This window comes from Dermacentor andersoni, chromosome 1, assembly GCF_023375885.2.
Source record: "Dermacentor andersoni chromosome 1, qqDerAnde1_hic_scaffold, whole genome shotgun sequence".
In the NCBI taxonomy this organism is placed as follows: Eukaryota; Metazoa; Arthropoda; class Arachnida; order Ixodida; family Ixodidae; genus Dermacentor; species Dermacentor andersoni.
Window position 1 is genome coordinate 175,206,804 of NC_092814.1, and position 25,137 is coordinate 175,231,940.

The window sequence follows — 25,137 nt, forward strand, 5'->3', positions numbered from 1 at the left end:
TAAAGACCGTCGGGTGTGACAAAAGCAGTCTTCTCGCGGTCGAGATCGTCCACGGCAATCTGCCAGTAGCCGGAGCGAAGGTCAATAGAAGAGAAATAGCGAGCACCGTGGAGGCAGTCAAGGGCGTCATCAATCCGAGGTAGGGGATACACGTCCTTTTTGGTAACCCTGTTAAGGTGCCGATAATCCACGCAAAAGCGCCATGATCCATCCTTCTTTTTGACCAGTACTACAGGTGACGCCCATGGACTATATGATGGTTCAATAATGTTCTTGGCAAGCATTTTGCGAACTTCTGCGTGAATAACTTGACGCTCAGCTGGTGACACTCGATACGGGCGGCGATGAATAGGAGGGGCATCGCCGGTATTAATGCGATGTTTGACAGCTGTAGTTTGGGCTAAAGGACGATCGTTAAAGTCAAAAATATCGTGGTAGGAAAACAGAACGCGGTAGAGTTCACGAGCGTGCTCGGAGGGCAAGTCGGGGGCAATCATTTTCCGTAAGTCAGCGATGGTACAATTTGCCGACTGCGATGGTAGAGGAGTATCGGATGAAGTGTCGTCTACTGCAATGGATGCTACTGAGTGATCCTCGAATGAACAAAGCTGGGCCAAAGACATCCCACGTGGCAGCACTTGTGTCGTCAAGCCAAAGTTGACCACTGGCAGGCAGACGCAATTCGCCGTAATAGATAAAACTGTATGGGGTACTGTGATCCCATGTGTAAGGAGGACGTCTTGCATAGGAGCCGCGATGTAGTGACCGTCGGGGACTGGTGGGGATGACACTAGGTCAACGTAGGTCAGTGCCGAAGGTGGCAAGCGAACGAAGTCGGCGGAACTGAGGCGACTGGGGTGTGGTTCAGCAGGATCCAGAACAGGCAGGTCAAGGCGGAGAGTACTGGCGGAACAATCGATGAGAGCAGAATGTGCGGAAAGGAAGTCTAAGCCGAGGATGATGTCGTGGGGACAGTGGGCGATGACTGTGAATAGCACGATTGTTGAGCGATCGGCGAAGGAAACGCGGGCGGTACACATACCAATTACGGGGGCTGTTCCGCCATCGGCGACACGGACAACAGGCGTCGTGGCGGGCGTGATAATTTTCTTGAGCCGGTTACGAAGGTCAGCGCTCATTACGGACAAATGCGCCCCAGTGTCTATGAGAGCAGACACAGAAACACCGTCGACTTGCACGTCAAGAAGGTTCAGATGAGTGGGCAAAGTCAGTAGAGGATTTGGCGGCGTAGGGAGCAATGCAGCGTCACCTCGAGGCGCTGCATCGTCTAGTTTTCCGGCTGGGAGCGGCGTCCGAAGGGAGTCGGCGAATAGGAGCGACGGGGCTGGGGAGAGCGAGATTGTCGTCGTTGGGGCGAAGGCGAACGAGAATAGGGGCGGTTCGTTGCAGGAGAATCATTGGCGGCATTATCGGAGCGTGCGGCATAGGGACGAGAAGGGCCACCTGAGGGGCGAGAGTAGGCAGTATAAGTAGGCCGGCTCGGGGAACTCCAGCGACTACGACAGTGCCGAGAAATGTGCCCGATTCGATGGCAGTGGAAACAAATAGGCTTGTCGTCAGCAGTGCGCCATTCAGATGGGTTGCGGAAACGTGGTGGGTAAGAAGATGCGGGACGGGGCGAAATCGAAGAAGCCGGGCGGGTATTAGGGCGATGGGCCGAGCAGATGGTGTGAAGACCCATGTTTTCAAACTCCTGGCGGACAACTGCCTGGATCAGTGAGACCGTGACTGCAGATGTGTTGGTGGGACTGGAGTCGAAGGCAGCCGGATAGGCAGCCTCGATCTCACGCCGGACGATCCTGGTAACATCGGCAGTGTTGTTGGGACGAGGAGCGTCGGCACAGGAAGATGTCGCTGGGGTGTTGGGCAGACGGGCAAACTGCTGGTCAATACGTCGGCTTTTGGCGAGTTCCAGGCGGCGGCACTCTCTTATAACAGCATCCACCGTCGCTACGTTGTTGCAAACGAGCAAGTTGAAGGCGTCATCGGCAATGCCTTTGAGGATGTGGGAAACCTTGTCTGACTCAGTCATGTGGGTGTCAACTTTGCGGCACAGAGCCAAGACGTCCTGAATGTACGTGACATAGGGCTCTGTTGACGTCTGCACACGGCCGGAAAGCGCCTTCTGCGCGGCAAGTTGTTGACCGTAGGGGTTGCCGAACAAGTCTTGAAGCTGTGTCTTAAGTGAATCCCAACTGGTGAGCTCATCTTCGTGCGTGCGATACCAAACTCTAGGTAAAAGTTGTACCGAGGTAAAAGACTACGTTGGCGAGCATAATAGTAGGGTCCCACCGGTTATTGCGGCTGACGTGTTCATACAGGCTGATCCAGTCATCGACGTCTTCCCCATCTTGGCCCGAGAATACGCCAGGATCACGGGGAGCGGGGAGAGTGATGTAGGTCGTCGAAGTGGCAGCAGGTGTCGGAGCCGGCGGAGTCGGGTTGTCGTCGCCGGGAGCCATGAAGGAAGGCTCGACGTACCGTCCACTGCGAAGCTCCGTGACGAGGTACAGGGAACGTCCACCTCCACCAGATATGTTACGTAGGAAGACGCAGACGAAAAGCTATGTACAAATATATTTACAAGGAAAATACGCTGCGCTTGGCCAAGAGGCAACAGCCCGCGCTAGCTTCTAATCGTCGTCGTCGTCTTCACACTGCTGGCCTTTCGTGATCGCGCATATTGTGCCGTAGCAATATAATTCAGATTATTTTCTATTTATTGGCCTTTTAAGATTTGATAAGCATTTACTTTTTATTTATGATAGGCAACCGTACTTGCATTTGTTGCTGGCAGTAAGTACCACATTTACTCGCATGGTGGATGCACAGTCTTTTTCCAAAAATTTAACACAAACTTGAGATTCCTTTTTGAGCGATCGTATGGCGCTTGAAACATTGAGAAAAATGGCTTCCCAATGAAAGTAAAAGTACAGGTGGCAACCTGAATGGTGCTAACTTTGTTTACAACCGTTCCGTTTGTAATGTCGTGTGCACAAATCGTGTCTGGAAAATACAGTGAGGCGCTTTAGGTCACTGTAATTTTATTCGTGGCTGTACATTGGTTTGATGGAGTAGGTGGATATGGGCAGCAGGTGCTGGGTACATTAGAGAAGGTTAAAAAAAAAATTGTGCATCTGAAAACTTAATTGGCAGGTGTATTACAAATGGCAGGCATAGCTGCTACAAAAATGAGAGTGATTAATAAAGGCAAAATGAGACATCCACCCCATTGTAGCAATTTCTACAAAGGAAACCTATATGGGTTCCTTGAAAGACAAGCCTCGCAGTTGAAGTAAAATTCGTCCTGGTCTGAGATTCTAACCCAGGACCGCCGCCTTTCCGTGGCAGCCGCTGTACAATCTGAACTAGCCAGGTGGCAAGCAGATGGCATGGCGAAGTCGAATTTATCAACAACTCGAAGTGAAGGCAAGAGTTTGACAAAAATCGTTCTGCATAAATCCGCAAGGTGGAGAGAAGTAATTAATAAAGGGAAGATGAGACATCCACCCCATTGTAGCAATTGCTACAAAGGAGACCCATACGGGTTAAAACCTCGCAGTTGAAGAAAAATTTGTCCTGGTCCGGGACTCAAACCCAGGACCACCGCCTTTCTGGGGCAGCTGCTCTGAAGTTGATGGTAAGTTCGACTTCGCCCTGCCATCTGCTAGCCATCTGGGTAGCTCAGATGGTAGAGTGTTAGCGCAGCCATTTTAGTGTAGAGTGATCAGTGATCCGCAGCCACAATATGCGCCCCAGTGGTACTCAGTAATTGTGCAGATTCTTGTGGGCTATGGGCTTTCTATGATGGGTATTGCCACCATGCCTGTACGTCACAGTTCGCTAAAAGGTGCTATTGTGAACAAGTACGGATACATTGCACCTGCTTACTTGGGTTTACAATAAATAAATAAAAAATCTCTCTCTCTCTCTCTCTCTCTCTCTCTCTCTATTTAATGCAATTGAAGGTGCCTTCACTCTTCTCACACCCCACATCATATTTTTGGTTGCATCATACTATTGCAAATTAGAGAATTTTAATATTTGCACACTTACAAAATAACCTTATGTGCTTCCCAGAGCTGACAAGATCATTTTGATGGGTGTAAATTATTGGACGGTGGGAATTACTTGTGATCTGCATAGAAGTTATTCAAATGCCGAAGCAAATTTTTCACTCATATTATATTCAACTGAGAGGCATCACTAGAGTATTTGCATATGCAGTTAAACCTTGATATAACAAGCTTGAATAACTAAATTCTCTATAAAACAAAGTACCTAAGTTTTTACAACGACTTGTTCATAGAGCGGTATGTATGTTGAACCTCGATATAATGAAGTGTGTTTATATATGAATTCAATATAATGAAATTTCCCTAGTGTCACGAAGGAATACCGAGCCAATAAATGGAAGCAGCTGTTTGTAAATGCACCTCTCAAATCACATGCCGCCCGCTACTGAGAGTGACTCCTGAAGCAGAGTAGCATCATGTTCTGTATAAAGTCAAAGTGAAATAAGATACTATCGTGCCTTGTGCAGTGTGTGGTTTAGGTGCGAGTGAAAGCTTGCGAAGGTGAGCCGAGAAGGACGGTAGCTTACGATTGCTGTCTTGCCCCGCAAGCATGGGGAAATGGGCAGGGGGAGGCAGGTTGGTGTGTGTGTTCTTTTATAGCACAGCCGTGGCAGCACATGGCTATCAGCGAGCAGAGTGCATATGCGGCCTGCGCTCTGTTTTAAAGGTAACCTGCCGCCTGTACAGACTGGGCGAGCTGTAATGGCCTGGCATTGTGCACCGTCTTCTCATGTGTTCAATGTGGAAGGTTGCGTAATCACGAGTTTCGGAGATGTGTTGAAGCGAGAGGCAGACGAAGCATTTGCTCCCCGCTTCTGGTACTTTTCATGATAGCGTCTGTATGGGTCATCCCACTGCTGGTGACACTATCAGCCTCAGGGGCGAAGTGGGCGCAAAAGCATAGCTTACTTCGCTTTGTACCAACAATGTGAAGATATCGCCAACACAGCATGAAACCATATCTTTCATCCTTCACTCAGTTTCTTTTTTTATTTATTGTTTTCCGATTCAGATTTGCTTTTTCCGATTGCCTGATAATTTGGAAAATTTTGCGGCCCCTTCCATGTAATAAAAATCCATCAGTTACTGTACTTATGTGCATAAAAGATCCAATTTTTTTATATAACAAAGCAAATTGCCGATTTTACCAACTTCGTTATATATCAATGTTTAACTGTACATCGCTGTGCATGTCCTCCCTGCTCTGTGTGCTTTGTCTTGTCGTGTGGTTTATATTCGTCTTTCACCAATACAACCTCATTTGTTATTTTGTTTTTATTTCTTACTGGCAGGTTTAAATCGTGCTTGACTATATTGCGTTTGTAAGCCTTTAGCAAGGTACAGTGTCAGTAAGTCGCTACTAATGTGTATAATTTTTTTTTCCCTTTAAGGTGTCGCTGTTTGCAGAGCTCTTCAATGAAATGTTGATTCGAGACTTTGGTTTCAACATCTACAGGGCTCTACTAGAAGCTCCTGAGCAAAAAGAGGTACATTACTGAGGATGCAAATCAGTCTATTGTGGCATGTGTACTAACTTCATTGCTGAATGGTTTATTTGCTTGGTGTATCTTGCTTCCACACCATGCTTGCTGTACCTAGGAAAACCTTGCACAGCTACCTAGTATTGTGAGAAGTCCTCAGACAATGGTAATGGGACATTGACCTGAGTAGTGCCATGAATTTCAGCACCCATGGTTATGGTTTGCTCAGATTTTTGTAGTGTGAAATCAAGAGCGAACATGAGGGCCACATAACTTTACCATTGTGCATCGGTAAATTGAGGAGATGGCATGCAGTTTACTTTCAAGTTTATTCCAAGTGTGGCATAGCAATCCTTGTCAAGTTACTTGGACATACTGCATAACAAACATCTTATAAACAGTATGTGCTAACCATTGAGCAAAGTGAAATCTCAACTTGAATGGCAAATGGACCAGGATTTACTTGGAATAAAGCAGAGTTCAATCTAGTGGGAGTGCCTTTGATGCAGTGTTATAGTGTACACTTTGATTTACTGCATGGCAATTGCACTGAATGCACTTGGCTGCATGTTATTAGAGGCCTTGCCAAAAAGTTTGTGGCCATTCAGTGCTGTGCTGTCATTGCGGTGTAGACAGAATTTGTTCCTGATAAAAAAATGAATTAGCAGTCATTTAATTGAAAGCAGGAAGGAGTAAATTATTCTACTGCAGGGGATGCTAGTGATTTCTGAATTTATTGCCTTGAATTTCCTAGCCTAATGCATATTCTTCCCAAAACACTTAATATTTGCTTTTTACAAACAGTGTTTGTCCAAGTTGAACCAGTAGAAATATGTCTTCTGTGTTTGTATTGAGTCTGTTGGTGGCTGTACGGGGCCACACTGGCTGCTGTTAGTAACGTTTGCATCAGTGATGCTGATCCGGTTAAGTGGCTCTCTTGACAATGGCAATCACCCAGACATCCACAATGCGAATGCTGGAGCACACGCGTCAGCAACACAATTAGTGGCAGGACACTTGTGAATGTAACAAATATACATTTGTGCTCAGAAATCCATTGAGAAGAAAATTTTTAAATGAGTCATGATAAAAACATTTCGAACGATGCTGACACATGCAATCTGGTATTAGAGCCATATGCAACCTAAGTAAAACCGCTCATTCACGGCCTTGCCAGGGTACTGTGGTCCTTGGCGATATTTGGTGTGCACGAATCCTGCTTCAGCAGGCCCTTGAGCATTCGTAGTGTGATGAAAACATGCTGCTGCATGTGAAGGAGTGTTCAGCAGCATGATGCTGCATGTTAAGATATGTGTTCTGCCATCAAATTGCCGTAGTTCACAAGCATTTGTATCTGCTGAACAACAGCAGATTTAACGGTAGACTTTTCACTGGAAACACTGCTACATTTGAAGCTTGAACTTGTGGTAAATGCAGATTAGGTCTACACATTTTTCCAGGATTGTTGCCGGTGGTCTGGAGTCAAAATCTGCTTTCTGTATGATGTTTGATCTCACCCACCGTGGTTGCTCAGTGGCTACGGTGTTGGGCTGCTGAGCACGAGGTCGCGGGATCGAATCCCGGCCACGGCGGCCGCATTTCGATGGGGGCGTAATGCGAAGACACCCGTGTGCTTAGATTTAGGTGCACGTTAAAGAACCCCGGGTGGTCAAAATTTCCGGAGTCCTCCACTACGGCGTGCCTCATAATCAGAAAGTGGTTTTGGCACGTAAAACCCCATAATTTTTTTAGTGTGTGATCTTGCACGTGATGAAGTGGCTCAGGTATTCCATGTGCCTCTTCGTCATCTGTCTTATATTTTGTGTACCTTGTATGAGCACGTGCTCCCTGAATGTACTAGGTATGATGCATCTTAGCATTCTTCTTAGGCAGTAAATATGCTCCCAGAAATACAGCATAGACTGTATGTGGCGAGTCGCCAGAGTCACGAATGTCCGCACTATGAGCAAAACATTCCTGAAAGGCTGCATATAGGCAAACCATGTAAATCAAGCACCCGCATGTACCTGAGAATCGGAAGCATGTGACCGAGTTGTTTATATCCCTTTAAATTTATGAACATAGAAAGGTTAATGTCTGAGGAACTGCTCTCTCTTTGCATGAAGCAGACAAACAAACTACACAGTAAAAAACCTGCTCGAATGCTTTAAATTTCCCGCGGCACTGCCACCAACTCCACAGAACGTAGAACAGCGACCGAAATTTCAGACATTGTGCAGTGTCTCGTTCAATTTCTTGGATTGATCGGCACATGCACAGTGTCAAAAACGTAGTGACAATGGACAGAGTTGCCGCCATTCAAGTGTTGCTCGTGCCACCCGTGCCCTCACTTTGGTTATCAAGGTGGTTCTTCCGCTTCCCAAGTGCCGGACATCCACTGCAATGCTTTGACTTGGTACCAAACTGCAGCTTTGGTCGCCAACACTTGATGAGGTGCACTGGTTAGGAAAATTATTCAAATTTCCAAAGTTAACATGAGCCAAATACACAATCTTTTAGTATAGTGGCTTAATAGTTAAATTTTTTTACCTATCACAATTTGATTGCAATGTTTGAACGTGTTAGAATAAACCAGCTTGCTAAAAAATACATGTGCATATCATTATTTGATACTCGATTTGATATTTGATGCTAAGTATTCGTTTTTGAAAATTTTGATATTTGCACACTCCTTGTTACACTATAAGTGGTCTGAGCTGTACTAGGTAGCAACATAGTGCTTTGCCTAGAAAAGAAGCTTTGATACTCCCAGAAGGCTTGCTAATGAGCTCTTTGGTATGTCCCTAAAAGTAACGACAATTGGAGGTGCATAAATCTCCCCTGGGATAAAATGGGGGTGAAACATTTAACTTAGCTAAAGTTCCTGGTGGAATTTTATCAGGGCAATTTGCTAGCTGTTCACATGGCAAAAAAAATTCTGAAATGCAGAATTGGTGCTAATGTGACTAAAAACCTGCTAAACTTGCCAATTTCTCCTCTCAGTTGTTGACACTGCCATCCCGTGCAGTGCATTGATGCGCTAAATGTTTCACAACTTTGATTTGAGCTTTGTAGGTCCAAGTCTGTTACGTAAAAAGCACATAACTTAATATGTCGTTATCAGGGATGTGCGAATAGTGGTTTTTGAGACCGAATCAAATACAAATCGAATAGTGCCAGAAGTGAATTGAATGAAATGTCAAATACTTTTCATATAGTTTTCGAATAATGAACAGCCGTCATCACAATTAATATAAAACGATGTTCAGATCCCAGCATCATTAAAGTTAGGAAGTTTCTGTCATTATGTAGTGTGCTATGAAGCATTGGTAATGAAAAGCACAGATGGAGCATAAGAAGCAATCAAGTACAAGGCTAGCTAAGTGATGTAGCCCATTCTACTACTCAAATTTTCATGTTTTATGTCTATACTATGTCCGCTCAATCAGACATTACCAAAACCTTGCTCCAATTCTGTGTTAACTTGGGCGCAGTGGACGTGTTGAAATAGAAAAATATTTGCATTTATGAATAGTGACTATTTGATTAGAAGACCGAATCGAATAGAGTACTATTCGACTCTTTATTCGAAAGTTTAGAATATTCGCACCCCACTAGTCCTTATGGTTTTCTTATAAAATATAAAGACTCCAAATAAACAGACACACACAAGAGAAGAGAATGGGACAGGGCGCCACTCACAACTGCTTTATTCACAGAACGCAGGCACATCTATACTGTCGGTCAACACATGCCCACAGAGCAAACTTTCATTCACGCATCTAATCAAATATTTATGACGCTCAAGAATGATATAATGATAATGAAGTTTTGCTAAGGCACAAGCTGCCTTTCTTGCCTATATGACAGGCTTCAACCAGTTCCCTTGCTCTAGTATCAGTACTTCGGGCAAGAATCTGCACATCTGAAAAACGTGGTTCACAAGAGCGTGAGGGACAAGTCCCGATGTGCTTAGGCAAATTTGGGTCCTCTTTCATTTGCTCAACATTTCTTTCATGCTCCCTGACACGCTCATTAACACAGCGCCCGGTCTGACCTATATAGGAATGACCGCACAAGAGGGGAATCTCGTAGACAACCCCTTCAGCACACTTCATGAAAGGTCGCCCATGTTTGGTCCCACAGCCTTTTTGAGTTCTTTTTTCTTTATTTTTGCGATTTGAGAGCAAAGGATTCCAAGCTTCCTTGGGGCTGAAAACCCAAGCGGGACACCATGCCTGCTCACTACCTTCTTCAGATTGTGGGCCACCTTGTGCACATATGGCACGGCCACTGGTCCCGGTGGCCGTGAATGAAAGTTAGCTCTGTGCGCATGTGTTGACCGACGGTATATATATGCCTGCGTTCTGTGAATAAAGCAGTTGCGAGTGGTGCCCTGTCCCGTTCTGTTCTCTTGTGTGTGTCCGTTTATTTGGTGTCTTTATATTTTATAATGAACAGCTACCAACTAGCCCAGCAGGAAGTGCTCTTAAGATTTATGGTTTTCAATAAATTTTTGTCCTCTCCTTTATAGGAAAAGAAAAAAGATGGTGTTAAGGTGGAATCGGACAAGAAAAGTGATCGTCGAGATGATCGGAAGTCGGACCGCCGTCGAGACCGCAAGGTATGTGTTAAGATGCATATAAAATTACAGCCACAAAATGTCTAGGCCAAGGGCAAGCTGTAAGAGCGGCAAGATGCATTGACAAAGTTTGCCCATATTCATGAGCTATCACTTCCGAAAGATCTGCCTACCACAACATGCTCAAATGCAGACATCAATGATGTCCTGCTAGGCTGCAGTGTGCCAATTTCTGCTGCCGTTACATTTGAAAAATTTGCAGACTTCGACAGTGCAGTGTTGTGTGCCGAACTGAATGATGACAAAATAATTGCACAAGTTCTCTCACCGTCAAACAGCGACTCTAACGTAGATGATGATGTGCCGTGTGCTCCGGAGCTTTCACATGCGGACTCGAGCCTTTGCAGTCCTTACATCGGCATACAGTGACAACACAAAACTGGCAGAAATACAGGCATACTTGGCTTCACGTAAGCGGAAGTGCGTGCAGCATCAAATTGACCACCTATTTCTTGCACAGAGGCCTTAAAACATAAATAAAATTATCTTTTTGGGATGCATTCGTTTTTCCAAATTCGTTTCAGTCTGAATTATAGGTTGTCGACTGCATTCAGACATTCCGACGATCCCTGTAAAGTCCGAATTATTGGTCAGCGACTGTATCCCTTGTCACATTTGTGCTTCTTCATTTGTCAGGATGACGCTCTGTATGCGTTATCAACGGGATCAGCCTACCATGAACAGTAGATGATAAAAGTAGCATAGAATCGAGCAGAAGGCGTCGCTACTAAATCGCAGTCCGTATCTCGACCATTGGTATATTGTTGCTACAAATAAACGAAAGTACAGTCAATGCATGTACCGAATTCTTATCGGCGACTACAGTGAAACCTCGTTAAACCGTAGTTGGCCGGAGCTGAAAAAAGTACGTACTAAACAATAGTACTGCTTAACCGAAATAGCATGAGATCGCCCCCTTACCTGTCAAAAACGGAACTCGGAGAGAGTGCGATGAAAGGGGGAAAAAACTTACAGTATTTATTTACTTCGCACGACAAACATGTTATTTTCGTTTGATGCCGCGGCAGCCTAGCAGCGATGACAGTGGCCTCAAACTTGCTGAAGCTGTGAGCCCGCTATTCAGCCAGCCGTCTCTTCTCGGCAAACACTCGCATGGCAGATTCCTCGTTGGCGTTGCACATTCTCCGTGCACAGGCGCAGTAGCGCTTAGAAGTCGCGGGGCACCTTTTGATTACGAGTTGCTGTTCTTGTCGCGACGACTGCATTCACGAGGCTGACGTAACGCGCAAATTCTGCCACTGTCGTCGGGCCTGAATCACCCGTCCTGTCGCTTTCCGTGTCATTCTTATCACTGTCGCTAGGCGACACTTCGGCAACAACAGAGGCAACGATGGCGAAAAGTTGAACCTCGTAGCCGACATCTCTTCGCGGTCGCAGCAGTGCTGCTGAGCAACTTCTTCGCATTCCAAATGCCACGCACCGTAGTCAACAGTAGACCCATGTCGCGTGCCAGCGCCGACTTTTCGTGTCACATTCGATAGCACGAACAATGTCTAATTTTTCTTCTATGCTGAGCACCCGGCGTCTTCTTTATCCGAGTTTCGACATGACTCGAGTTCTCGGTTACACGACGCCACAATGCTTCCTGGCACTGCGCCGAAATTATGTTGACGGTGATGAGGCTTCCACGTGCAAAGGCACAGGGCACTTGGAGGACGTTGTGCTGATCTGTGAGGCTTGTTGTTCTGCCCGGCCGCCCAATGGATATGACGCACCGCTGTGTTTGCGCGACGAAAAGTGGAAACACTACGTGTTAACTGATAAGTATGCAATAAGCTGGTATGGTTTATGCAGATACAAAACACGTTATGTTCAATGGCTGCTGAGTCAGGGATTTGACTTTACTACTTTTAAAACGAAACTACTGTTTAAGCGGGTACGGTTTAACGAGGTTTTACTGTACTCGATCGACTAGGCTTCGCTAGTTTCGGTTTTACAGAGCACCAGCGACATAGCTGACGACCATGCCAGTGACGGCTCAAAATGAAAATATTGCTATTTCTGCTTGACTGGGTAACCATATTAGCACAGGATTGTGCCATTGGAGTGCAAATTATCCCACGATGCACCGTAAAGTGTCCGAAATTTTCGTCATCCGTGTACATCAAATCTTGTAAAGCTAGTGGCGGTGCTCTGGGGCTGTCTGAAAAAATATTCAGTGTATCCGAATAATCGGTTGTTGACTGCATTTCAATATGCGAAAATGGCCAGTAAGTGGAACACTTAAGCATTTACGACAGTTAATTTGAACATACCACGCTGCCGACCATGCTCTAGCAGCGTGCCAACTGACGCGACAGCGCACCAGCTATTACTCGTGTCTTTCGCTACAAGTACCCTATTTTCACACGTATAACCCGCATAAAGAAGTCTTAACAAAAATGAATTAATCAAGTCGTGGGTTATATGCATATTTTTCCTAGGGAACCTCGACCTCTCACCACCCCTGTGTGTTCAAGCTCCCTTCTTCGCTCCTTTATGGTTGCCCATTCTCCTCCTCTTTACGAACTGGCCTTTTGTGTTTAATAGTTAGTGAATAGTGCACACAGTGCCGCCAAACTCATGTGTCACACATTCCCTCGTCACTCCCTCGGTCTACGTGAAGTGCTTCACAACACGATCGAGAGCCAAATCACCATTGGGATTTTCGGCTTGGTCGCCTTTGCTCCATTGCCGTTGCTCATGCGAGGGCGGCTCCGTCCACGCTGTCATCCTTTTTCGTGTGAATGCTACCTGCGAACTGATCCGATTCACGGCGCATGTGTTGGCAATCACGTCCTTCGTGTTCAGCTTTACAGTCGAACCCGGTTATATCAAACTCAATATAGACATACCTGCCAGCTCTTCTGAATTTTCCATAAAATCTATGAATTTCTAGCAGTCTTACGATTTTACGAATCTTGCTTGAAATTTTATGGAAAACATTTGCGGAAAAAAAAAAACTTGCAAATGTAAAACTACACCCTTGTACCTTGCGCCACCACAAGAGGGCATTACATATGCATGGTATCATCGTTAGCAGCTGCAATGTTGTAGTGACTTCTTTTGTCTTAGGGGGCTCACCAATCCATATCCAAAGCTCGATAGTGCCGATAGCGCCTCTAGTGTCTCAGCAAATCTGTTGCCATGCTGTTGCCTTTGTTCGTACGGGCGCGCGGGTTTGGACTTCAGTCAGCTTCAGTCACTGCAGTGTTGGCCTCGCCTTTTGTGTGACTAGCTGCCGCGTCGGACGCAGTGCAACTCCAGCCTGTAGCGGCTTCGTAGTGCAATGGCGGGCTCAAAGCCCCGACAGTACTTTCAAGTGTTTTTGAAATCGTACACGGCAGAATTTACGTGCTTCGTGCCGTCCAAGAAAGGGGAGAGGTTAGAATTCTGCACCACGTGTGCCTGATGTGAACATGTCGCATGGCGGCAAGTCTGACATCAAGGTCCGCATCGCTTCGAAAAGGCATCAGGGATACATGTGAGCCGTGGACAGCCAGCCAAGCCTAGCAAGTTTTGTACGCAGCGACAACGACCTCGGTGTGATTCTTGCAGAATACCTCCTCATGCCATTTTTAGTTGAACACAACATCCCGCTGAGTGTCAGCGACCATGCCAGACTGCTTTTCCGGAAGGTGTTCCTGAAGTGGGAAGAAGCAAAACGCTACGCCTGTGGACGAACAAAGACGACCTCAATTGTTCAGTAAATGGGCGCCAACGTGGAGACTCCTTTGTTGGATGCCCTAAAACAGCAAGTTTTTTCGATCGCTGTGGATAGCAGTAACAATAGGGATACGCAGCTTTACCCTATTGTTGCAACATATTTCGTTAAAGAATCAAGTAAAGTCGAAAGATGCCTTCTTTGCCTCGGGACAATGCAAGGGGAAGCGACGGGCCACAAGATTGAAAATCTGGTTCTGGACGAGATGAAGTCTCGGAATTTGCCTGTTGGAAACCTGTTGGCTATGTGTTCGGACAATGCCCATGTCATGATCAGCAAGAAAAACTGTGTTTCTACTGTATTGAGAGAGGCTCAATCAGGTTTAGTAGGGGTTGGTTGCCCGTGCCATCTCTCAACTTGGCCGCCCAAAAAGGAGCTTCATGTCTTCCTGTAAAGGTTGGTTAGGCTTTGGTGGAAATTTTTTTTTTTTCACCTAGAGAAAAGCTCGAAACAGAAAAATCAACTTAAAGTGTTCCAAAAAATGCTTGACGCCGAGGTCAGAAAGATGTTGAAGCATTCACCGACACATTGGCTGTCATTGGGAAAGTATTTGAAGAGGCTGCTTGACCAGTGGAGACCACTACTCAGCATTTTTTTATCTGAAACAAAGCAGTGCAAGAAGCAGAGCTTGTTTTTGGAGTCATACCAAATTCCAAAGGCTTCCTCCAAACCTCCAAGAACCCTGCACTGACCCCAAAGTCTGCTACACATCATCACAAGACTGCTGCAGGCCTCGGCGAGAAAGCACCGACAGCGATGAACTCTCGCTAAAGAGGAAAGGAGCTCATTCTGGACCTCAAGCAAAAAAAAAAAAAAAAAAGAAAAGAAAACCTTCATACCAAGAATTCTGGGGAAGCCAGCCACGTGACCCACGAGGAGCGCCTGTTTTATTTTTTGTCATCAGAGCTAAACAGGGCATGCTGTCTTTTTCTCCAAAATGTTACATCGCTTTTTGAGAAGGCAAACTGCCTTATTTAGGCACAGGCTCCTCAGATTCATGTACTGAGGGGCCTCTTGAACCGCCTTTTCGAGGATCTCCTGACTGGATTTGTGCGCCCAGGTGTTGTCAAGGCATGTCATTCATTGCTGAAAGTTAACTATGGAGCTGCAGAGAACCAGAAAGGTGATGAAGACATATTCATTGGCAGCACAACCTACTCTGTGGTTGAGACACTGAGCTGCATTTAGAGAGAGCAGTTCTTCTCTGCTGTACGTCTGTACTTGATGGCAGCATGCAATTACATTCGCCGAAAATTCCCGCTAGAAGACGTCAATCTCAAGATGGCTGAAGTTGCTCAAGTACAAGCTCTGGAAAATGCTTTATTCAACAGCGTACGTCATTTTATTATGGCGTTCCCTGCCATCCTACCCCGGCAGGGTGGCGAATCAAAAGAAGAAGCAATCGACGCACTTGAATTCGAGTTTGCCAACTTGCAAGCACATCAGGTTCCAGCCGACATATTGAATGAGCCAAGGTGCAACGTGCAGTGGTTGCAATTAGGAAGCATTCAAAGTGTCGAAGGATCGCTCAGTTTCTACAGAATTTCAATGGTTATGCTGGGTATTCTCTCCATTCTCCACAGCAATGCTGATTGTGAAAGAATATTCAGCACTGTGAACAAAACTTGAACAGAGTTTTGCTCATCTGTGTGTGAGAAAACACTAGAAAGTCTGCTGATGGTCAAGGTGCACAAGAATAGTACTTGCTTTGAGCAAACCTACACGGAGAAGTTTTCCAAAGTAGGCAAAGTCGGTAACAGAAAATTATTCTAAAAATAAATTGTGCCCCAGTGGAGTTTTCGCTCTACTCTCCAAGACACGGATTTGACGTGCGGTTGTGAAAACACGAGTAAGCTTGTTGCGAAAGGTAAATCCCTTTAAAAAAAGAAGTGCTGCCGTGCACCCCCTTTCCCTTTGCCGCGATAGTTTTATGAATTTCCAAATCTTCAGGTTGGCAGGTATGATATAGGGCTTAATGCGATATAGGCCTGCTAAAGAATTGGACCTCATAAAAGCATGTACCATTTATAAAAGCACTTTATTGATGCAATTAGCTTAGTTTCGCATAAAAGAATCTTGTATCTTCTTCTACTTGGGCAACTTTGCTGCCTGTGACAGCACGCACTTCTCCACATTGTCTAAAGAGTCAGAGCAGCTGAGGCTGCAACCTTCCACATTCGCACAGAAGCGCCACTCTAGTGCAAGTGCACCAATCACTTCGGTAGACGTGGACAAAGGATCGTTGTTGCTTTCCTCATTGTGCCTGCTTTCACTTCTGCTCGGTATGATGTCAGCAATGTAGTCTTCCTTTTCGGGTTCTCCCGTTACCACGACACCATCATCTACACTCACAAACTTGTCGACCATTGATCCGTCAATGGCTTCCGGAAATTCTGACAGCTCACTCCAAACTTCAGCAACACCGACTATGGCTTCGTCACGCTCATCAGAATTTTCACAGTCCTCACTGGCCACACGGAAGCCAGCATGTCTGAAGCAGTTTCAGATGAACCACTTGTACACGGCTGCCTCGATGTTGGCCATGTGTACGCATCAGGCGCCATTGGCACGGGGTCAGTTTGACCGCTTTAACCCTAATCTTCCCCTTATTCTTCAAGATCGTGCTGAGAGTGCTCCTCAGAATCTTGTACACTGCTGTTACATCTGCTTTCGACTATATTTATAATATTGAGCTTCGCAGTGAAAGGCAAATTGTGCCGCTTCGCGCTGGCCGTCACGGCAACTCTGCGCGACAAAGGCCACATGGCGTAAACACAACGAATGAAAGAAGCAGTGAGACAACTCATACTTGCATGGCTTGCACGACGAGGGCACAAGAGCCTCTGATTGGCTGTCTCAGCAAGCGCTGCGGCCAGGCCAGGATCATTTTTTGCAGGGGGTTGTCGACGACTCGGTCATGGTAGGAAGAGCAGGTGAATGGAGCTGCGCCGCCGGGCTAGACCACTTTTGGTCTGGGGGCACATTTTCTGGGGGCACTTTTGCACCGCTTGACATTCAATATATCGGGAGTCACTTTTATTTTTGTTCGATGCAAGCATAATTTTTCCTATATATAATCATTGTAACTGTACCGTGTTCAGAAATTGTTCGATATACAGGATAATTCTATGTAAACGGGTTCGATATAGTCAGGTTCGACTACATCATGATTGCTTCTCCTGTACATACAAGTTTGCGTGGCATTAGAGCCAATGCTATTTTCCATAGACAGCACCTGCTGCTGTGTGCTGCCCAGAACAAGCTCACATACAACGGCCCCACTTAAGATGAACTTTCGCTTAAAACGAACGAGAGCCATGCGACCATCAAAATATATATTATTTCAATGGCATAAAATCGCACATACAGTCAAACCCGGCTATATCGAACTCGCAAAAAAACGCCCGTCAGTTCGATATAGAGCATAATTCGATATAAGCCTGCTAAATAATTGGATGTCATAAAAGCACATACCATTTATAAAATCACTTTATTAACGAAACTAGCTTAGTTTTCTAGCATTTTCTTCTGCTTGGGCAATTTCGCTGCCTGCGACGCACGCACTTCCCCATGTTGTCAAAGGAGTCTGAGCAGCTGAGGCCGCAACCTTCCGCATTCGCACAGAAGCGCCGGACTAATGCGAGTGCACCAATCACTTCGGAGGATGTGGGCAAAAGACCGTAGTTGCTTTCCTCAATGTGCCTACTTTCATTTGTGCTCGGTACGATGTCGGCGATGTAGTCTTCGTTTCCGGCCTCTACCGTGGTCGCGACAGCATCATCTGCACTCACCAACTCGTCCACCGTTGATTCGAATGTCCCGGAAATTTTGACAGCTCGCTCCAAACTTCGGCAACACCGGCAACGGCTTCGTCGCAGTGATCAGAATTTACAGTCCTCACCGAGCACGCGGAAACCGGCGCGTATGAAGAACCCCTCGTACACGGCCGTGCGTACGCGTCGGGCGCCATAAACACCGGGTTGCGAGTCTGGCCACTTTAGCCCTAATCGTGCCGAGAGTGCTCCTTGGAATCTTGCACGCTGCGGGGACATCCAACTTCTCATCGCGTTCGACGCGATTTATGATTTTTAGCTTCACGATGAAAGGCGAATTCTGCCGCTTCATCACGGCAACACTGCGGGAGAAGGCCCACAAGGCGCAAACACGATAAACCAGAGAAGCAGCTCGACAACTCGCACTTTCGCCATCTTGCACGAAGAGAGCACAAGAGCCTCTGATTGGCTGTCTGAGCAAGCGCTGTAGGCGGGCCAGGATCATTTTTTGCTGGGGAGTGTCGCTAGATAGTGATCTAAAGAAAGGAAGGACGCTTGATGCTGCAACCCGTGAGGGAGCACGGCGAAGCGTCGTCAGGGGAGAGGGGGTGGCAAGTGAAAGATGATAGAGAAAGAGGGAGGATGTGGCCTAATAGACTCCACTATGCGCGACAGGGGGAGTGTCGACGGCTCGCCCGAACAGCCCGAGGCAGCGCGGTCACGGTAGGGAGAGCGGTTGGATGGAGCCGCGCCGTCGGGTTTCCCCGCTACCGTGAGGGAAAGCCAACTTCTGGGGGCACTTTTCCGCCGCTTGAAGTTCGATATATCGGGAGTCACTGCAATATTTGTTCGATGTAACCGTAATTTTTGCTATATATACTCATTGTAACTATACCGTGACCAGAAATTGTTCGATATATAGAATAATTCGATGTAAACGGGTTCGATATAGTCGGGTTCGACTGTATGACGAACGTCCTTGAGTCCTGCTGATTGGTTACAGCGAACAGACGGCATGAACCCACCACCACGATGCGAAATAATGATGACCTCCGACCCCTTTGCATGTGCGGTCTGTTTTCCCAAGCCTCCTCAGAGGCGAACTATCCATTTCGTGCCCCTCTACCCTCTCCCCACTGTCATGCACTGCCCACAAGTGTTGGTGTGTGACTTCCAAGATCGCCCTCCCGCCCGTCCTCGCAGCTCCTCTCCCCTCTTCTCACTCTATCTTGCAACTCCCTCACTGTCTCGGCGCGTGCGCTACGATGCTTGCTAAAGCTCAGAAGTTTTGTTTTCTGGCTGTTAGCGCGAAGCAGGTCTCTCCACACTAGTCTCCATGCTTCCTTGCTTCCACGCTTCATTCTAGACGGGCCCGAGCTGTAATTCAGCCGGACGGCGGACGGGAATGCTGTGCCTGCAGCGGTCACAAAACGAAAAGCGCTGAGCATGGCAACGAACAGAAGCGTCTCAAGGTGCTAAAAGCTGCGAGTTGGTGAAGTACAATGTGTCGATTACCTCGACAACTATCTCGACGATTCTAAAGAACAAGAAAAAGATTGCCAGCTCTGCCGCCGACTCGATGAACAGAAAGCGCCTGTGGAAGGCCACCTATGCGGACGTAGAGGACGCGCTGCTTAAGTGGTTTGCCGATGCACGGGCTCGTAACATTCTGATAAGTGGACCAATGAAACCTTGCGTTCCTGCTAGATTTTCCCAACTTCTGCCCAGGCAGTGGCTGGCTACATCGATTCAGAGTGCGGCATGGGATTGTTTTTAAATAGATTGTTGACGAGGCGGCTTCGGTAAGTGACCTAGACGTTACCACTCTGCTTGTAAGGAACCAAGCCATTAGTGCAAGCTACACGGAGCAGGACGTGTGTAACACAGACGAACCTGCGTTATTTTATCAGGTGCTGCCGGACAAGACGCACGCCATGAGAGGTGACTCATGTGCTGGCAGTAAGCACAGTAAAGTGCATATTACAGTACTTCAGTGCGACCGGCGCGTGCCCTTTGTAATCAGTAAATCAAAGAAGCCGCGTTGCTTTTGGAGCTGTGTACCTGTGCGCTACAGGCACAGTACTACGGCGTGGATGACGTGCAATTTATTTGCAGAGTGGCTGGGTGAGTTTGACCATGGCATGCAGAGGCAAGGAAGGTGTGTGCTGCTCGTGCTCGACAACTGCTAAGCGCACAACGTGCGAACTTCTCTGACAGCAGTTACTCTACTTTTCCTACTGCCCAATGCCACTCTGAAAGTGCAGTCGCTTGATTTAGGCATAATACGTGCATTTAAGGCATCATATAGGAGCCGCATTGTGGAACACTTGCTCATCGCTATTGACCGCCCGGCCGCCAACTTGCCGCTTCGAGTTTCACTGTATTGAGCCGTTGAGATGTGAAGGCGGCGTGGGTGGAAGTGAAGGCCGCTTGCGCACGGAGCTGTTTCCGTAAGGCCAGCTTCATTGACTCAGTGCCTGATGCTGAGCCTGAGGCTTCCGAAGATGATCGGTCTGGCTGCGATTTGTGGCAGCACGTCGTCGACTCAGACATGGGGGGCTACTGGTTGGGATGACTTTATTTCTGCTGATGAAGATGCTGATAATACGGAACCGTGCATAGATGAGGGCATCGCTTGTGAAGTGCGGGCAGAGATGACGCAGAGGAATCGGATGACGATGGAACTTTGGAACCAGCACCCATAAGTGCGCCTGTAGCAATGGGCTACATAAAGAGCCTCAGGCAACTTGTCTGTGCCAAGGGCCTCGGCAAAGAGCACGCTTCTGCGTTAAATAAACTGGAGACCGCCTTCATTGGATCTGCGCTGCAGAAACAGATGAGCATCACAAACTTCTTTGCAAAGAAATAAATTTTGTGTTTTGATTAGCCACTTTTCTTTTTCAGCTCTCATCCACTTACTACGAACTTTGGGGTATAATGAACAGACACCGCGTAATGCTCAGGTTCGTTATAAGTGGGCTCAACTGTGCTTACATTTGTTCATTAGCTTTCATTACTGCTACGCCACCTGAAGCTTATGCAAGTACATTTGACTGACATTCTGACATTTCACATGCAAATCTCTGTAGTTATTTCATTCCAAAATCTTACACATTGTGAGTCTACCAAGACAGCATACAAGGATGGCCCTGCCTTTCAAGAATCTGCTTTCTGTGAACCTAACCAGCTGCTTCAGGGCCAGTATTCTGAAATGTTCGCCTTCCGTGAAACTATTGCCTTGGACACAACTCCGCCAACGGCACGCCCATATTGGCTGTTTTAGCAAAATGGATGGATGGATGGATGTTATGAGCGTCCCCTTTGGAACGGGGTGGTGGGTTGAGCCACAAAGTTGCCTAATGTCCTACCTAGGTTAAAAAAATAAAAAAATAAAAAAATAAAAAAAACACTATGAACTCCCACAACCAAATTTTCTGATCCCCTATTGCAAACTTTGCTTTTGTACGTCTCCATTTTTTATCGTTTCCCTAATTTTCTTCCACCAATCTTCCACTCGCCTCTTACTAATCTCTATTGCGGACATGTTTACTTTCCCACTGCTCTCGCTGAACCCAAGGGCTTCAGGGAGGCCAGTGGTGCATAAATCGACTGCTGGGCAAATGTCTTCACATTGAAAACCAGAAAATGAACAGCGCAAACTAGTAGTTCCAGCCTATGTCATTTTAACGTCATGGTGTCATTCGGTGCTCTCGACATGTCTTTTGGCATTCGGTTGGTGGTGGAATGTAGTAGATATGAGAGGTAATAGTTTATAGTAGTCTTTTTGGTGGTGCCTTACACACGTCGTTTTGCGGTGATATTTGTTGATTCATTTAAAATGAAACATTTCACACTTCCTTTTAAAGCGAAGTTTTCTTTGCCTCTTCTTTGACTTTCCCACTGCTGCTGCTGCTGCCAGGGCTGTGGGCTGCTGCATCAGGGGTAGGGAGGGGTTCAGAGTGTGTATATACATGACAGGCGCGAGGAAGAGAGGAAGGGCGACAGGAGAAACTCATTTTCACCCCACCACTTCAAATGTGCACAATACCCTCTGGAGCTCCCTGGCCGTCACCACATTAGCCGCTTGACAGCTGTAATTATCCGTGACTCCCCTCAGAAGCATTGCAGAAACTGCAGCACTTCCCTTTCTACTATCGTGTGAGGCTAGAGGGGACGCACATAGAACTCTAGAGAGGAGAAGAAGGAGAGGGAGAAGAGGCAGTTCCCATACAAGAGAGGGGGGCAGGTGACATGAGAAGGCAAGAAAACCCCGCTACTATACGAGCAGTTGCCGGGACACAGAATAAGCTTAAGTTCGAGGTACAGTACAGTACGTTGCTGCTATTTCTGAAAAATAAATGCCATGCATATATGTCAAGCGGGCAACTTATGCAGGGCACACAGAAGCAGAAGCACAATAATTAAAACGCACTGCAGCGTCCAGGAGACATTACGGAAGCAGTCGACCATCAAATCAACACTTCTGTGCCCATCACATAAACTTTGCGGCTATGGCATTGCCAGAGGTCGCGGATTTGATCCCAATCGCGGCAGCCGCATTTCGACTGGGGCAAAATAGAACATGCATATGCACTTAGATTTTGGGACACGTTAAAGGACATCATGGTGTCAAAATTTATCTGGAGTCGCCACTACGGCGTGCCTCATAATCTGAATGTGGTTTTGGCACGTACAGCCCCAAAATGCAATCCAAGTTTAATACTTATGCCACAATGCGATATGCCATGTGAGGCAATGACAACGCTCAACCCTCTCAGGGGTTATAAAATATTATGCACAACAACGGCTCAAGCAAACACCTCTTCCTTTGTGTTCTTTGTACTACGCAGACAAACAGCAGTGGTGCACACAAGGTAACGTTTAACATCAACTCACCACTGTCGTGTTGGCCTAAACATTGAAGAAATTAAGATTTAGCCGTCAACATCACCGCTAATTATCATCAGTTAACGCATCCAGCATGGAAAGCTTCGCTTACATTGATTCCCACAGTGCATGGGATCTGCATATTTTTTCACTTTATTTTACCTAAAGCAGCCGTAGCTAACCGTAGTCAGTGCCCAGAACCCGTACTGCAGCCACTACACTCGAAAACGACACACCTGAGCCACTTAGCACTCGCACGGTGCGCTCTCTCATGCGATGTGAAGCATTCGAGAGCATGTGTTCGTAGTGTACACTGACATCATGGGCAAGCAGCCGCTTGATTTATTGAATGTGACTATCGTGGCAGTGAAACTATCGCGGAAGGGGAACGTTTCAGAATACGGCCCCAGCTCAATGTTTACGTGCCAGCGACATCAAATGATGTTTCAGGTCATTACATACAGCTGCAAGCACGTTTATTCACCAAGGCAGACAGTAGTTTTTTATTCATGTATGAGCCACGCCCCTGAGATTTGAAGCAAATTTTTACAGAAAAGTGCAGCTCTTGCATATGAACATGCAGTATATAAAAAATAACAGGTAACACAAGGTGGCCCCTTGGATTGTTTCGGTGTGGTGGTATGCATACTCACTTGCTTCATTTTGGTTAGATGATTGTAGTGCTTTTGTCTTCCATATTTTCCACCATCTTAGCAGCAATTTCCACACTCTGTTGCTTGTCACATGACAAGTGAAACACATCTGAAAGATAGAGCAGTAAATGAATGCACGCCTTCTACTGCCCACAATTGCCTAAATTGCCACACGCACGTCTGAAATAGCTGTGAAGGCCTGCTAGTACACATATTAGGCATATCGGTGCTCGTGCTATGACAGGAGATAATGGGTGCACACATGTAATTAAGGAATACATACCAAGCCCCATGACAGCAGTCCTTTTGCATTCTCGTTATGCCCCATCGCAATGCATTGCATGTGTTTGACTGCGTAACATGCTGTATTGTGACGAAGCTGACATTTGGGAACAAGCATTATTCAACACTTCATCCTTGCTGTACTTTCTGCACTTCCAAGCCATCGACGAGCAGGACAGAGGCAAAGTCGGCTCTATCGCTGACAGTGGCGAATCCTTTCAATGAAAAATATTGCACCAAACAGCAGGAAGCTTGGTAGCAAACACAAGCAGCTAGGGCTAGTGTTGCGTGGTGACTATAGCTGCCAGCGGATTGGCTGTGAGATAATGAAAGTGGAGGTGCTGGCCGCTTCATTAATGCCTTTTAGGACCTTCAGTCGCAGCGAAAAAAAATTGGTGTTTGGTGCCACGAAGGTGTCCGAATTATCTGGCATGTCCAAAAAATTGGGTATTCAAAATATTCATTGTTGACTGTACTTAAAAATTTTGATATTTGTACACTCCATCTTTCCTGTTAAAACATCATCCTTCTTGTTCTATTTGGTTCAGGATGATGAAAAGAAAACAGATGATCAGGATGAAAGCGATGCTGCTTCAGAGCAGTCTGATGGAGAAGGTGATTCTGAAGAAAACAAAGGTAAGGCATACATGACTCCACTCTTTCAGCTCGAGTAAAGTAAGCACCGATTTGAGAACTATCTTAGGTGCTTTTTAGGATTACTGAACATAATTTTCTATTTATTTTTTGTAGCCATCATTTTTTTTTTTTTTTTTAAGGTGTATTGCTTGACATAGATGGACAGTCAAACTGAGCTAATGGGCTGTTGACTGGAGTGTATGTTTCATTGCAGAGAAGCGAGCACGCAAGGAAAATCGTCCCCAGCAGCAACGTACACTACAGCGTCATCTGCTTCTCTCATTCATATACTTTGACCAAAACCAATGTGGTTACTTGCAGGACAGGGACCTTGAAGACATTTTCTACATTATTGGCCTTGAACTCTCACGTGGCCAGGTAAGGAGGCAGTTGGTTCCACTTTATACACTGGTGCACAAAAGTATGTGGACCAGAGGCTCACTAAAAAAAAAAAAAAAAAAACTTTTTTTTTTCTAATTTACATGCACAAACTGAAATTGATGCGTGCACTGGAAAGTTTGTAATTCAAAACTTGGACTGCACTCCTCAATTTCAAGTTACATTCACAGACAGAGAAGAACATCGGCTTTATCGTGGAATCCCTGGTTCGTAGGGAGTACATGGAATGTGGTTAGAGCAGCGTCACCTAATTTTTAAAGCTTTCCATGTGTACTGTCCTAGGTTTTGCATCCTTTGGTGTGGTGTCTTGCTGACTAAACCCGTGTACAGTAAAACCTTATTAAATTTTTGACCCTCAATTATTTGGAAAATTGGATAAGTCAGACTTGTCCTCTGGTCCCGGCTTATGTATGCATTATTTAATGCAGTTAAGCTCTTGTTAATTTGGACGTATTTAGCCACACATCGGTTCATTCGAACAACCCTCGGACTTTGACGAATGCAGAGTGCCACAAATATGCGATGCAAAGGGGGAAAACATGGCAGTAGCGTCCAACTGAAAC

The 25,137-nt window shown here is 46.3% G+C and overlaps 1 protein-coding gene across 4 annotated transcripts in view; it reads left to right on the top strand.

Moving 5' to 3' along the window:
• The window catches only part of LOC126547179 (cell division cycle and apoptosis regulator protein 1-like), a 261,069-nt gene that overhangs the window by 206,652 nt on the left and 29,280 nt on the right, over window positions 1-25,137 (top strand). For all 4 annotated transcript variants that reach the window (XM_050195056.3, XM_055062798.2, XM_055062796.2 and 1 more), the window contains 4 exons: window positions 5,489-5,584; window positions 10,113-10,202; window positions 24,088-24,175; window positions 24,390-24,553. In XM_050195056.3, coding sequence (XP_050051013.1) covers window positions 5,489-5,584; window positions 10,113-10,202; window positions 24,088-24,175; window positions 24,390-24,553 — 438 coding nt within the window. The remainder of the gene's footprint in view (window positions 1-5,488; window positions 5,585-10,112; window positions 10,203-24,087; window positions 24,176-24,389; window positions 24,554-25,137) is intronic.